At 36.3% G+C, this 15487-nt stretch overlaps 1 protein-coding gene across 1 annotated transcript; it reads right to left on the bottom strand.

Moving 5' to 3' along the window:
- Window positions 1-355: 355 nt before the first annotated feature.
- On the bottom strand, window positions 356-14318 carry LOC130720213 (uncharacterized). The gene is made up of 14 exons (XM_057570839.1): window positions 14165-14318; window positions 13397-13739; window positions 13277-13311; window positions 13067-13145; window positions 12878-12956; window positions 11055-11135; window positions 10820-10962; window positions 10458-10508; window positions 5064-5223; window positions 3240-3441; window positions 2281-2394; window positions 1121-1246; window positions 948-999; window positions 356-860 (listed from the first exon to the last, which is right to left on the bottom strand). Exons 2-14 carry the CDS (start codon window positions 13721-13723, stop codon window positions 708-710), a joined length of 1602 nt encoding a protein of 533 aa, XP_057426822.1. The 5' UTR covers window positions 13724-13739; window positions 14165-14318; the 3' UTR covers window positions 356-707.
- Window positions 14319-15487: the final 1169 nt, after the last annotated feature.

Below are 15487 nucleotides of genomic sequence, written 5' to 3'. Positions count from 1 at the left end.
ACACTTTCACAGATTCAAATTCTAAAATTCCAACTTTCTGAAGTGTAAATGTTTTGCTTCCAAAAGTGAAATTGACAAGAAATTCGCTATTCTGAAAGTTTCAGTTTTGAAATCTTTGTTTTTTTTTTTACTTTTAAAGTGTAATTGTTTTTTCTTCCGGAAGTTCAAATTTCAGAAGCACTTTTTTACTTTCAGAATTTCAACAACAGAAATCAAAAATAATTTCAATCCCAAAATTAGAAATCTCAAAAGTGTAAATGTAAAGGTGTGAATATTATAAAATATGCAACCAGTATTTTCAATTTACGAGTATTTTAGAAATTCAAAAAATTATTGGATGTGTAAAAAGTAATACTTGTGCCAAGAGCAATATACTCTTTTGTATATATAATATATAGTGGAGCGGAAATATACACACCAGCAATATAAGAGTTCATTAAATACCCTTGTTAAAAAATGGTGAGCAGTAGAACTTCATAGAATAAACAAGAGCATAGAATTCAAAAATGCTGAAAAGTGCAGAATTTCCTTTGCTTTCCCAATCTTGAGGTCCAGTAGAACTTTCCATTAGTGAATAAATCAAATGGTTCTCCCGGCGGACTCGTGAGAAATCCCATGCTGAGTGCTTCAAATTTGTCAATAACAGTTACATAGCCTCTGTCCAGTCTGTTTGGTTATAGCATTGAGGTGATGTCATTTACATGGTCCTAGTCCGCATCACCAAGCCCATCACTCCCATCACCCCTCTTGGATATGGCAGTAAAATGTGAATTTGGTTTCTTTTTCTGAGAAGCAATTTCGGCGTTCTTTCGTAAAACAGCACCAGGTGATGGATATGGCCGTTGTTGAAACAGGGGACCCTGAAATACCAAGCACCAATATGAAAAGCAAGTGAGAAGATAATAAGAATACAATAATTTCTGAATAGAAGATAAGTATGCACATACTGTTGCAGTTGTGTCAGCTGCTCTAGGCTGCACACCTTTCAGACCCACAACCCTGAAATTAATAAGAAATTCATATTTACTAATCTGGTTTTCCTATCAATGTACCAAGTTTATCGCATACAAAGATTTTGAATGGAATCAGCTACATAAAGGATGAAATATATATGGCATACCAGCCACCACGAGGAGCATCTGAATAGGAACTGGGATCCATAGGGTCCAACTCATCATCCTCTGCATGAGCACGCTTCTTGCCCAATTTTTTACTTCCCTTATCAGATGGAGGTTTCCAACTCGACCTGGAGAGACAAATTGGGATCAGTACTTACTTTATGGCTATGGTAAAGAACAAATAACTTATTTCAAGGGATAATCCCTGACGTAACTCGAAATGAAGTTTCTCAAATAAACCATTCATGAAAGCCAAAGCTAACATGGACAAGATCTTAATTTTCAATCGTTTCTAGCATGCTAGTGTTTTATAGGAAATGTAATGTAATTGCAGTTCAATTTTGATGCCATAGATATATTTTGATGAAATTAGAGGGCTTTCGTATAAAAAGTATAGAAAGTAAAAAAAAAATAAAAAATATAGAGAATAAAATTGTATTTATAGATTATTATAATATACTAGGTTTTATCTTATAAAAGACTCATCACTCACTCTTCTAAATTTATAATAACGGTAAATTTCGAATTGAGTCAAATACGTAAAACTTAGTAAGACTCTTAATCTTAACTAAATAATAAAACAAATCAACATAAATAAGAAAATAAAGAAATCAATCCTTAAGAATAATTGAGAAGTCTCATATTGACTGGAGATATCGCCAAATAAGTCCTTATATAGGGTAGAGTAATCCTCACCCCTAAGCAAGCTTTTCGGGTAGAGTTAAGCCTAACCCAGATTCTAAGATAGGCCTAACCCTCACCCCAAGCTTGAGAGACGAATATTGACGTACGCGGGTATATACCTAGTTGTACCTGATCTTTTGTGTTAGTTATGGTTTGGTTAGTATAGTTGGCAAGAAAGTTACAGTTAGTTACTAGCTGATTGTATACATACTCTGTTATGTAATTAATCAGAATAACCAATGATACATTCTCTCTCTCTCTCTCTCTCTCTGTGTATATATATATATATATATATATATCGATTTCTATTACTTGAATACTCATGGCTTCCATTTGATAACTGGAAATGTCATTGCTATAGAGGTCATGCCCCAAGGATGGCAACAATAAAAGTAGTTAGAAAACAATCTACTAAACAACAACAATAGTTTCTTGGTAACAATTTAAGAGCACTGCAAATCTTTATACAAAATTATACCTCTGTTTGGTAGCCATTTTATCAGAGCTTTCAAAGGGATGTGCAGGACTTCTTTGCTGATTATTTGAATCCGAATTTGAGGATAAATACTTAGACTCTGGAAGATTTAAAAGTCTGCATATGTTCATTTTTGGATAAAATAAAAAAAACAGGAATATTAGAGATAAACATCTGCAGCTAACTTAGAAGAACACTGAATCCAGAATGAAGTATCCCAACAACTAAATAAATCAATACAATCATTGATTCCACAATATATTCTCAAGACATTCAAACAAGAATGCTGAACCCAAACTGAAGAGAGGATATTTGCTAAGCATTGTAGAAAATGTAAGTATAAGAAGAGGGAAAAGAGAGAGAGAATTTTACTGAATGATTTTCTCAGTTGTTATAGAAGAGAGTTAGACCAACTAAACAGCTGTTCCTAACAGAACTGAACAGCTGGCATAACAAATCTAACATCCTACTATATAAGGTTGAACTAATTCTATCTTCCTGCATTTAATTAAAAGTTCAGAGTTTGTGAACCCAATGAAAAACGTGCACCCCATATCATTAAAAGTGCGAGGAATTGATGCTGGGGCTGTGTAACCTGATTACAAGAAATGAACAGAGTATCTAAAGCATGACACACTTTGAATCTGGTTAACTAGATTTGGTTTTCATGATAATTTACTATTTGCTACTAATAATGTATATAAACTTGACATTTTTTCTATTCTGTACAAACCAGAGATTGATGTTGCAATTAACAACACATAGGTATATATAATCATCAAGCAAGCTTCCCCCATCATTTTCTATTGCTAACTATGTACAATACCATGGTTAAATTCTTGTTTAGGATACAACGACCAGGTGACATCAGTACAAACATTCAGCTAAAACAAAGTATGCATATAACAGGAAAAAACACTTTAAGAAGAATGCTCCAAAAATAAAGAGTCACGACTCTCTACCTTGTGCAGTGATTACAGTAACCCCATGCTTGGACAAGTCCTACACCCCAACCACCACAGCCCATACACTTCTGTAAAGTAGATAACTGGTCATTCCGACTGCCAACGGACAAGTCTGAGTGATCTGACACAACTTTCTGAGATGAACTAGGATGCTCCCATTGTGATACATGAGTTTTTGTATTGTAGTAATACTTATGACCTTAAACATAAACAAAGAGTAAAAAAGATAACATAAAAAAGTTATAAATGAAGGCAAAACAAGACGAGAATTCGACTTTGTATTGATAAAATTCAGAATGTGAGAGAAACTGATAGACGGAGAAAATGATATTCGTGTTCTTAATGCAATCAATGGCAGTATGTTAGAGAAACATATATATGTATAGAATTATGCCTTGCATATAATTCATTATATTGCAATGTTAGTACTGCTGTTATCCTGTTAGTCAGTTGTAAAGTTAGTTATGTTAGCTAGGATTCTATTAGAGTTTGTTAGAAGACTGTTAGCTTCTGTTAGAAGCCTGCGCATCCTACAAATACAGAATGTTGTATTCATTATTGATTAACCGATTTAGAATTTCTTTTTGTTGAGAGACCAAGCCAGTTGAAATGAAAGATAACAAATTGTAGTAGCTAGGAATAGTGAAGAAGCTGAATTCAGAGCTATGGTATAAGGTATTTGTGAAGGAATTTGGCTCAAACAAATGTTGAAAGAGATCAGAATTCCTACCAAATACACCATGTGCACAAGGCTTCTATAAGCATTGTGAAGATTCCAGGTCACCATGATAGGACAAAGCACGTGGAGATTGATAGTCATTTCATCAAGGAGAAAATTGATCACGAGATTATACGTGTTGATCACAATCCATCATGCAAGCAAACAGCAGACATTCCGACAAAAGCTCTACCAAGGAAAATATATGAAAATATAAGATCCAATCTAGGCATGATAGATATCAGGGTTGTTAATGGCGGATAGCGTAGTGTAGCGGCAAGCCCAAAAAACGCTATTTCGAGCGCTATTGCGGCGCTATAGCGGAAAATAGCGCAAATAGCGGTGAATAGTGGAGTAGCGGTGAACCCCCAGGCCGCTACGCTATAGGCTATTGCGCCGCTATAGCGCGCTATTAACAAGCCTGATAGATATCTACCACCCAGATTGAGGGGGGTGTTGAAGATCAGTGCAACTAATTAGCACATTAATTAGAATCATCAGATTCTTATTTGTACAGCTAATTAATTAGCATATTAATTAGAATCACCAGATTCTGATTCTGATTTGTACAGCTAATTAGGACTTTATGTTAATATTATGTTCTTACTATATTTAGAATTAGCATTTATAGAGAGAACAATTTCCTTGATTTTCATGTTAGAATAGTGCTCAGGTCTTGGTCATTTGTATTCTATAAATTCCCCTTCATTATTTACCAATTCAATAAAATATCATATACTTTTCCGCAAATGTGTACCCCAAAGAGTTTCCTAATGGGTTACCTCCTATAAGAGGCATTGAACATCAAATAGATTTTATGCCAAGTGGCTCTTTATCAAAGAGGCCCACTTGTAGAGCTAACCCTCAAGAAACCCAAGGATATTATAAGTTTTAACTTAATGTTGAGTTTGCACATAGTTGTAAATTCAACTACTAAACATTCCCTTATTTGAAATTGTTTATGGCTTTAATGAAAAGTCCTTCATAGACCAAAAAGCAACCAAAAGCAAAAGAAACTTATTGTGATATTAGAAATTAGAAATAGTTAAAAAATGAAACTCATAGAAAGACAAGCAATCACATGATATTTATATGTGCTGAACCTGTTGTTTCATCCAATGCCTCCACCCAATTCTCTGAAAGATGTAAAGGTGATGGTGATTGCTCAATTGATGATGCTTCATGAGGTTTTTCCCACTGACTCTTCCCAGTGCTTTCGTTATAATAATAACATGCACAACTTCCCGGATCTTTTGCTTCAACCTGCACACAAAATTAGTGACCAAGATAAGCTAGTAAATAGCAACTAGTTAGGTAAGAATGGGAGAGAACAATAACTATTGTAAGAAAAGTAATTATTATTAGTTAGGACTCAAAGTCACATGTTCAAACAGTAACTAGTATGTTAAGAATGGGAGAAAGCAATAACGATGGTTATAGATATGTGACCCTCTCACTATTCTCTATTGTTCACATTTGTTAGTTTAAGACTGTGGGAGCTTGTTAGGTAGTTTAGTTAGCAAGCTGTTTCCGGACTTTTCTTTTGGGAGGAAATGAAGAGAACCATCCAGAATTATGTGATGCAGTGTTATGTGCTAAGGGTCTATGAGGTAAGAAGGAATATATTGATAAACCCTAGCAGAGCACAAACAAGGAAATATGATGTATGAAAAGTACTAATTCATTAAATGAGTAAAAAGATCCCTAGTACAATGGAGGACCCCCTTTTATAAAAGAATACGCTAGGCCCTAATCCAGCTACTGAGACAGCTCATCCGGCACTTGACTTACTCGCCTAATCATGTGTGGCGGGTCCTAGGGCTTGTGAAGGACCCGCCCAGCCCACAAGCCCACAAGACATTGTGCTCGAGTGTTGAGAGCTTCAATGTGGAAAAAGATTTTGCTTGCAATCCTTAGGCGCTCGCCCAGCCCACAAGCCCATAAGACATGGTGCTCGAGTGTTGAGAGCTTCAATGTGGAAAAAGACTTCGCTTACGATCCATAGGCGCTCGCCCAGCCCACAGAGTGAGGTTTGTGAAGAGAATAATTTTCAGACTTTGAACCCCGCTGGGTTACTGTAACCATTGCCCATTCCAACCCACATTTGGACAGATATTCCAATGAACCATAATAGTGGCATACCCAAGGCTCATGGGGTGGACAATATTTGGTGGTAGCAGGTAGACTCACGAAATATGCCCATTTTATAGCTGAATATTATAGTATAATATGTATTATGTAGTCAGATATAGTTACTGTTATGGAGTTAGTTACTCTAGTAATTAGCTTAGCTGTTAAGTTAGTTATCGTTGAATATCTATTAAGATTTAGTTTATTATTAGTCTTATCTCATAGAGATATAGTTAAGATTTGTTTATGTATTTTAGATTAGTATCTATTTAAATAGAGATGATATCTATTTAAATAGAGATAGGATTAGATAGATTTAGTTTCTCTTTATCTCTTTGTTAGTCTATATATATTGTAGTCAAGTCAAGTATTATCAATGAAATACAATAATTATTTATCAAATTCAAGTTGGTATCAGAGCGCAAGTTTCGATCCTACCGCTGTGAGGGGGCTCCTCCCCCGTGAGCCCCCTCATGGTGACTTTCCAAATCTTTCTGGATTTATTTTTCGTACTTTGCTTCCGCTTGTTAGTTCTAGCCGTTTTCTTACGGCCTCGTTTCTTTCTGATTATGGTCCCCTTTGTCTTGGAACCCTAGTAATGTTCAGCCACTATCAATGTCCTTCCACGCGCCGTCTTCTTCTCAGCGAGTGAGTTACACTCGCGCCACCCTCCAAGCATCCTTTCGCCGTCGCAATTGCACAGACAAGGTCGTCTACCCCTCCTGGTGCTGTTTCAGGGGTCCTTTTGCCCAGATCCAGAGTATTGTTTGTTGTTCTTGGATGCCTACTTCAGATTTTTCTATTTATGTGCATGTGTGAACTTACTTTATCGTTATGTGGTGGTAAAGCTTCAGAAGAGGTTTTTGTTGGAGCTTTCCTTTCTATTTCATCAACAGCAGTGGTATTGAAGTTTTGATGGAAAAGAACACTACTAATGCCCTTCATCTTGTGATTCTCCTATGATTTCTTCGTCAATTTCCTTCTTTGCCAATTCATATACTGAATTTTCAGTATAGAAATCACAAAAAGATCATTACATTTGTGGCGATCAAAATCAGTTTTTCATAAATTAATGTGTTCACAGTGATGAAGTGTTCGACCAACATCATTACAATTCTGGTTCATGACAAGGTTGAGATTTCCTTGATGCAACAGTTTGAGCAATTTCAGATTTCGCAGATTCACTCTCTTTTTTCTGCTGTGTGAAAGGGCAAAGTCTTTACCTACTTGTTGGGAGTAAGCAGTGAAGGGCAATTTCAAGTCTCTACAATTTCTGATTACCGCATTGACATTGTGTTTGGCAGCAGTAGCTTTTCTCCGCAAGTTAATTATATTTGTTGCAAGCTATGCATATGACATATATGCTCTAGCTTGAGGGGAAGATCTGGAAATATCTTAATTATATTTGTTACAAGCTATGCATATGACATATATGCTCTAGCTTGAGGGGAAGTGTTGGATATTGCTAAATATCCTAATAAAGACCACAATCAACACCTTCGACAATCGTTACCCTTTGTTGCTGGTTTGGTGGAGGTTGTATTGAAGAAGTGTTTGGTTGGATCTAATTGTATTGCGCTGCTACACTATTGATAGTCTTTGAATGTTGCATGTGATTGCAAGAATTGAAATTCTTCTCCTTGGCAATTGGCAATGGTAATTCGTTTGTTTGGTGAAGGGTTGCATTGTTTAGATCTCCAGTGTAAAGGATTTTATTGTTTGGCTCTGTTTTGAGGTGTTGTGCCGCCACCGTGGTGATCGTCCGGTCCAACTCTTCTAGTTTGGTTCGTGAGTCTGCTGTGTTTACTCATCTGCGATGTTTCTCGCTGTTTGAGATCTTAGTTTGCGTCTCATGGTTCGAGATGCTCTTATTACAATGATCTTGGCTGACTTTATGCAATTTGGTTTGGTTTGGTTTTGGAGGTGACAGTGTCACCTTCGTTTGTTTTGTCTCGATTGTTTGGTTTTCTGGTTTTAGGGCTTCAGCTGCAGGTTGCGCTGACCCTGTTTGGTTTTCTGGTTTTAGGGCTTCAGCTGCGAGTTGCGTTGGCCCACTCTCTAATGTTTGAGAGTTGTCTGTGTCAAAGTTGACACCATTGTTTGTCTTATAAGCCATCAATCGATTGACTTCAAGTATGTTTTATTTCTGTTTGGTTGTTGTTGGTGAGTTGTTGCTTCAGCTTTGTTTTGTTTTCGGGCGTATTGTTGCTGGTTTTTCGCCCTTGTTTGCTGGCTCAGCTACCCTACGACACTCCAGAAGAATTGGTTTTTGTCTTGCATCAATTTCAGCCATATCAAGTATGAGAAGTTGTCTTTATCGTGCCCATGGATTTAGCAGAAGTTCGAAAGATTATTCAATTTCAAGTATGAGAAGTTGTCTCTTGCCGCCATGGATTTACTAAAAGTTTGAAAGGTTATTCAATTCAGAGATTTGCCAAGCCCGTCATTAATAAGGGATATCTATTAAGATAATTTTCTTCTTGGGTTCGATTTGTTACAAGCTTAAAGCTAAGTAAGCTTTAGCTTGAGAGGGAGTGTTGAATATCTATTAAGATTTAGTTTATTATTAGTCTTATCTCATAGAGATATAGTTAAGATTTGTTTATGTATTTTAGATTAGTATCTATTTAAATAGAGATGATATCTATTTAAATAGAGATAGGATTAGATAGATAGATTTAGTTTCTCTTTATCTCTTTGTTAGTCTATATATATTGTAGTCAAGTCAAGTATTATCAATGAAATACAATAATTATTTATCAAATTCAAGTGTTATCTTAGCTGGCAGCTAAGATAAGATAACTAACTTGACAGCTAAGCTAATTACTAGAGTAACTAACTCCATAACAGTAACTATATCTGACTACATATTATACTCTAATACCGAAGCTCTTCCCTGTATGGCCAAGGATACAGCAGAAATTGCTTACACAGTTTTCCTTCATCCATTGTCTCAGATCAGGACAGAGTATTTCTTAGCTCTTTTGGACAGAACTTTTAAATTTGGTTGGGATATGGTTCAGATCCGCCTATCATCCAAAATGTTGGCGGTAGTCAATCGTTGCTTGGAAACATACCTAAGGTGCTTGACAGTAACAAAACCAAAATGTTGGCCTAAATGGCTAAGTTGGGCAGAATTTTTGTACAACACTAACTATTGCTCATAACCCAATGTTGCATTCCAGGACAGAACACATGGAACTCGACATATTCTTCATCAAGGAAAAGGTTTTTCCCAAGTCACTCAGCATCTCACACATTCCAACACATGAACAAGCTGCAGACATCCTTACAAAAGCTTTATCGAAGCAAAGGATCTAAACTCAGGGTGTTGTTCTGCCCTTCATCTCCAACCTCAGTATACATGGGGAATGATAGAGATATGTGCCTCTCTGTTAGGGCCCAGAAAAATGGAAGAAATAGACTGGAATAAACTGGTATTATTTACTGAGATTCTGGTGAAATCACCAAGAATCAGTGTAGCAGTTACAGATAGAAGAATAAATGAAAAGATAGCAGAGGCAAATTAGAGAGTGCCTCTATTCTCTCCCAAGTCCCAAGCCTAAACCCAATTCAAGCCTACCCTCTCTCTCACACAATACATGCTTATATAATCCCCAATCTCTCTCTCTCTCTCTACCTGCACAGCTCATGCCACCTCAGCAGGCGGTTACTCCTCTCAAGGGAAAAGATTTGGTGCATTGCACCTCTTCCTCTTACTTTCATGGACTCTTAGTAGTATTGGGCCTATTCCTAATAATTGGGTTCCTATCACTCTCTCTCTCTCTCTCTCTCTCTCTCTCTCTCTCTCTCTCTCTCTCTCTCTCTCTCTCTCATCTATTGCTTATGCTTACATGTGTTTAGTTAAGTGCAATTCTGTTAAGCAAGCTGATAAGCTTCTCTTAGAAGCTACTGGTAGTTTTGTAACTATAAATAGATTGATTCACTCTGTACCACTCAGATTTACAATAATACACTTTAATCAGTTTTAGAACTCTCTCTCTTAAATGCACTTCTAACAATTATGTACCTTTAAACATAGGCATGAACTTCCTATCATTATCAGAGTGCAAACCAACATCTGACTTGTCCTCTTTCAAATCTAAGATAGTCTATATTCTTTCATAATCGATATAAACACTAAATTTTAACAGTCCATAATCTACACAGGATTGCAGTGATTACTGATTACTAAACAAGCAGCAGCTATGATACCCTAGTCTTAATTCTAATTTCTTTTGTTGTCAAACCGAGAATATCATTTACGGAAGTCCCCAAATGATAAGGTGATTTAGAATAGCTGCTTACAGGTATATGTGGAGAAATTTTACATCTAAAGGTAAACATTTATTATAACGGATACAAACCCATCCAGGAGGCAACTTTTCATTTTCCATAAGTTCAGCTGAAGTACCTTTCTGAAATTCAGAAACACGTAATATGTGAGGTAAATAAAAATATTGAAAATAATATACAGCAAAATATCTAAGAAATTAGAAGTGAAAATCAAATCCAAAATAAAAAATGCAGCCTAAAAGTTTTAAATCTTGAATGTCACTCTGAGTCCAAACCCAAATGAAACTTCCAACACTATATTTTGGGATGAAGCCTCAGCAAAAAAATTATTGTCTTAGCCTCAAGAATAAGAAATAAATCAACCCACAAACTGGTGGAGACGAAGAGAGGAAAAAGAATCATGGTAACAAAGATAAACTATCAATACTCATACAAGATCTTTAGAACGTGTATCATCTTTAAGAATACCCCTAGCTCTCAGTTTCTGCTTGAGGTACTCCGGCAATTCTTTAGCCCCGGGTTCCTGCTCTGAACTTCTATCAAGTTTAGGTTCAGGCTGACTGAATGTATGGCTACCTGCTCCACAGTTCCCGAAGCAACAAAGTTAAGGCATATTGCCATGTTAAAGGGGGGGAAGCAGCATGACTAAAATAATTTGGGAATATTACCTGTAGTGGCATTAAGCTTGGGAGCATCATAATAGGCACCTCCACCAGGTACACCATATCCATTACCTATTTCTATGTTACCTGATATAGAAATAAAGGCATATACATCATTTGGATTCATAATAAGTATAATACAATACAATTACAGAAGAAATTAACCTATTGTAGTGAACTAGTAATGATTAAGATAAAAAAATAAAAACAGAGTCCTTTGGGAGAAAAACATAACCAAAACTTCTTTTTATAAATCATATGGAAGATTTTTTCTTTTATTCCTCTCTTCACTGCAGTCAAAAGACCTAGCTACTGTGGACCATATGTTCCCATCTTCCTTGGTGGATCTAAGATTAGGAATGTTGTACACAAAGTGTGATATGTATAACATCCATAGGATAATATCTATGGCAATAGCACTCAAGACATTGGATGAGGAAATAATGCAAGATATGTATAACAGCCATTTCCTTTGTTAAGCTGATATTCCATTACAACTGTAGATCTTCTCGACGGTATTCCCTTTGTAAGCCTGATTAAAAACAGCTCGCATCTTTGGCTGTTCATGTTATCCACTGCTGCAACCTTATAACCAACATAAATTGTAATTTTGTTCTAAGACGTGTCTTTTGGGGTATTCCCCTAGAGAGAGGGATAAAGGGATACGAAAACAATCCTAATGAATTCCAAAGAAGGAGAACCTTCTTTACAAGGGTGAAACCCTTCCAACAGAAAATCCTTTTACAAACTCAATTACTCAATTCTACTCTAACCTAAGGAGAGTACTTCTATTTATTGTAACTAACCCTACTAAAGAAATAAAGATAGACTTAACCACTAAGAAATAAAGATAAAGATAAACTAATAACTAACGGATAAAAATATACTAAAACAAACAAACTAGACCACTAACATCTTCTCTTTTACCTTCTACTTTAAGTCAATATCCTTTACCTCCTTCTCTTCAATGTTTTGTCCCCTCTCCTTCTACCTTATCAGATTCACCATTTTGTCCTCCACCGCCGGTAAATCATCACCTGACTATGGGCTGCTGTTCTGTTTTGTCCAGGAGAACTGGTGGTCAATGTTGGTCACTTTAAGGCGCAGGATTAGAACCAGAAAAAATGTGAAAGCAGCATCTTTTAAGATGTTCACTATTCAATACCACTTGGGTTGGGTGGCAAGCAGGTAGTCAATAACGCACTGTAGCAAGCCTCAAGTTGCTAAACTAAAACCCTTTCATAGCATCACATTTCCGAATAGCACAAGTTGCAGCTGTGATCAAAAAGCTATCTCACTCTTTAAATTGTAAGTTCCAAGATTTCCCCCCATCATCGTTTCTTTTATTTTACTTTATCCCTATGTTCTCATCATTAATAATCCCTTAGATCGGTTAGCCCATCCCTCCATACGCTAGCTAGAGGGGGTAGAATACTAGAATGTTAGGGCTGTTTGTCTAATGTTTGTCGGTTTCAATTTTGAAAATTAAAGCATAGTAAACTTTAAATGGCAAGTGTTTGAATACTAGCGTTTCTTATTTCTAATGAGCTTCGAACTAGTATTTCTCCTAGTATAAAAGGTAGCCATTTTCTTGTATTTCCTTCTTCCATACTTAAACCGCTATTCGATGTTCCGACATTCAAAAAAATCTAAGCATATAATAGCTTTATAACACAGGGACCATGCCATGAAACAATACAAAACCAAATCACTGTGAGTCTCCAAGCTCAACCAAAAGCAGAGAAATATAGGATCAAATGAGCTGGAGAGAAAGAAAAAAAAATGGTACAGAACTAAAAATACTTGGTTAAACTACTTAAACTACAGACCTTCTTCTGGACGTGGAGCTTTCCCACGCTTAACAGCCATTTCAGCCCTATGCTCTGAAGCCATTTTCATCAGATGTTCCTGTTTTCCAAAAACAACAGATTAAAAGAATAGCAATATGGGATTGCCACTGTCTTAACTCTCGTATTCATAGAAATATAACTAAATCCAATCATATGTTTATCACGCACCTTCAAAGCATTGGGGTCACGACGTTCCGAAAAAATGTCTGAATTCTCCTCCGTAGGTGATGCCACCGCTCTTACCTCTCTAGAATGGCACAACACAAAACATAAAACTTGGTAAGTCCTAATTTCTCAAATCAGCAACACGTAACAAGTATTTCAAAATCAGTACAGTATTCTGCAGAAGGGAGGAAAAATCAAAAATCAAATCCATACCTTTGACTCCTTATGATATTTTGGGTAGCGATTTCCTATCAGTGGAGATAAATCCAAAATAATCAGAAGAATTAAATGAAAAACAACAAAATGAAAATGTAAGACACAAGAGATACGGACTTGTTCGCGCAAGACAGCATCCTGAGCAGCAACGTCAATGTCATTGTTTGTAGACATAATTTCATGAGGCTGCTGGATCAATCTCACAGTGGGAGAGGCCTCTGAGGTTATGGCTTGACCAGGAACAAAACCAGAGTGAGAGAGGGTTCCTTGTTGACCAGGTGTATGAGGAAAAGCAGTGGGAGAAAACTGGTATTGAGTATAGACATTCGGCGGAAACTGATAGCATCCAGAATAGTTTGACTCGGGTGTTTGACCTGATTTTGACAAATTGTTAGGCCAAGAATGAACGCCTGGAGGGAGTGGCTGATCTTGGGAATTCTCCATATCTTGTGAATTTAATCTGTTAAGACATCAAAACCTTTACTTTCTGGCTAAACCAACAATCATGATAATCTTAACTTATTATATCACATTTTATAATTTAAAAAAATAAAAATCACTTCAATACTATTTAAAAAAGTTCAAACAATAAAGAAACAGAAAACATTAATAAGTGTGAGAAAGTGAATGCATAATAAAGAACAGTGCAGGTTTCAGACGCAGGGAATATATGCAACAATTAACCAATCGAATAATATCAATGTTTATAGAAGAAGAAGAAGAAGAAGAAGAAGAAGAAGAAGAAGAAGAATCAAATGAATTTTGTTGCAACAGCGGCAAACAGAGGGAATTAGAAATCTGAAGTTTTCGAAAGATACAAGGCACAACCATGCGTTGAATGAAAGCGTAACTGTAAGTATGAGAGAGGGAGAGAGAGGAGCTTACTGTGTTTGAATCGTGGATATGGAATACCACCGCGTCTACGCCCTGTCTAGGCTAATCACAGTTCTGAGTATACTTGTTAATTTTTAGAGTACTTGTTGAGAAGGGATATAACTTAATCGCATTTTTAGTCCCCACTTAATACAAAAGTGCAAAGAAGGTCCCTGACTTTTAAAAATCTCAGTTTTGGTTACACACGTAACACGTTATGAGAATGCGCAGATTTTATTTTCCATTCAGATTTCATCTAAAAACTGACGGTTTAAACTTCAAAAATTAATTAAAAAAAAAACTATTTCTTCTTCAGTTCTTCCTTATTCCCTCCTTTTCCCTCTCTACCTCCTTTCTCCTTCGCCCAAAAATTGAAGAACTAAATCCACACAACTCATTCATCTCTCTTTAAAAATCTAGAAACCATGTTTCTCAATAGCCAAAATTACCGTTTTAACCTCCAACCCCACAACATTCAATACCCAAGGATATGGGTCTCCTTGACGTGAGTCACCGTTGGACCCTACTAGGATGGAATGCGTGCAACTAGAACTTGACCTCCTGCTACGAAATTCTTATATCTCGAGCAACAAACCTTCGAATTGGGCGATAGTAAAACGAGGTGACAAATGACTTCTTAACATGCGGGTATAAACATCTCAATCAGTGAGAAATGCCTCATATTTATGTTAAGTTCAAATGTCATCATCGTCTATTTTGTTTTCAATGATAACAATTTTCAATAGTCTTCCAAGAATCTGTTAATGATATCTAAAAAACCCTTGTTTACTTTTCAGGAGCTACTTAAATGTGACTTACTTGTTACGTCTTGGAACTTCATATGAATTGAACTTCAGGACAAACAATCATAGTCAAAGAACTAAGAACTTATGATCTACTTGTTTCATATGGGATTACATATGCATTGGAATTCGAGACAAACAAGGATAGTCAAAGTAATTAGTCATCCGCTCTAATCAGACGGTCCAATTGCAAAGAGGAAAAATTATATCTGCAAAGACTGTTTACACAAGGAAAAGACGAAACTCAACAAAGCACATTTTATCGTCTGACTCAATGATGACAAGGAAGATCAAGAAGAAAGTTGAAGATCATCTCAACAGAAGAAACTGCTAAAACAAAGAGATATGATTCTTCAACGGGAAGATTCTGAGTAAAGCAGAAAAGAAGACAAGACAACAGACATCAGAAACTTGATTAAAAGAAGCATTGTCAGCAGAAGATCATAAGACCTTCTAGCATAAGAGCATGATTGTCTTATGGAGAAAGAACGATCGTCTACAGAAGAAAGAAACGACAACTTGCAAAGGAAAA

The sequence above is a fragment of the Lotus japonicus genome, chromosome 5 (genome assembly GCF_012489685.1).
Source record: "Lotus japonicus ecotype B-129 chromosome 5, LjGifu_v1.2".
In the NCBI taxonomy this organism is placed as follows: Eukaryota; Viridiplantae; Streptophyta; class Magnoliopsida; order Fabales; family Fabaceae; genus Lotus; species Lotus japonicus.
This window is presented reverse-complemented; position numbering and strand designations above follow the sequence as displayed.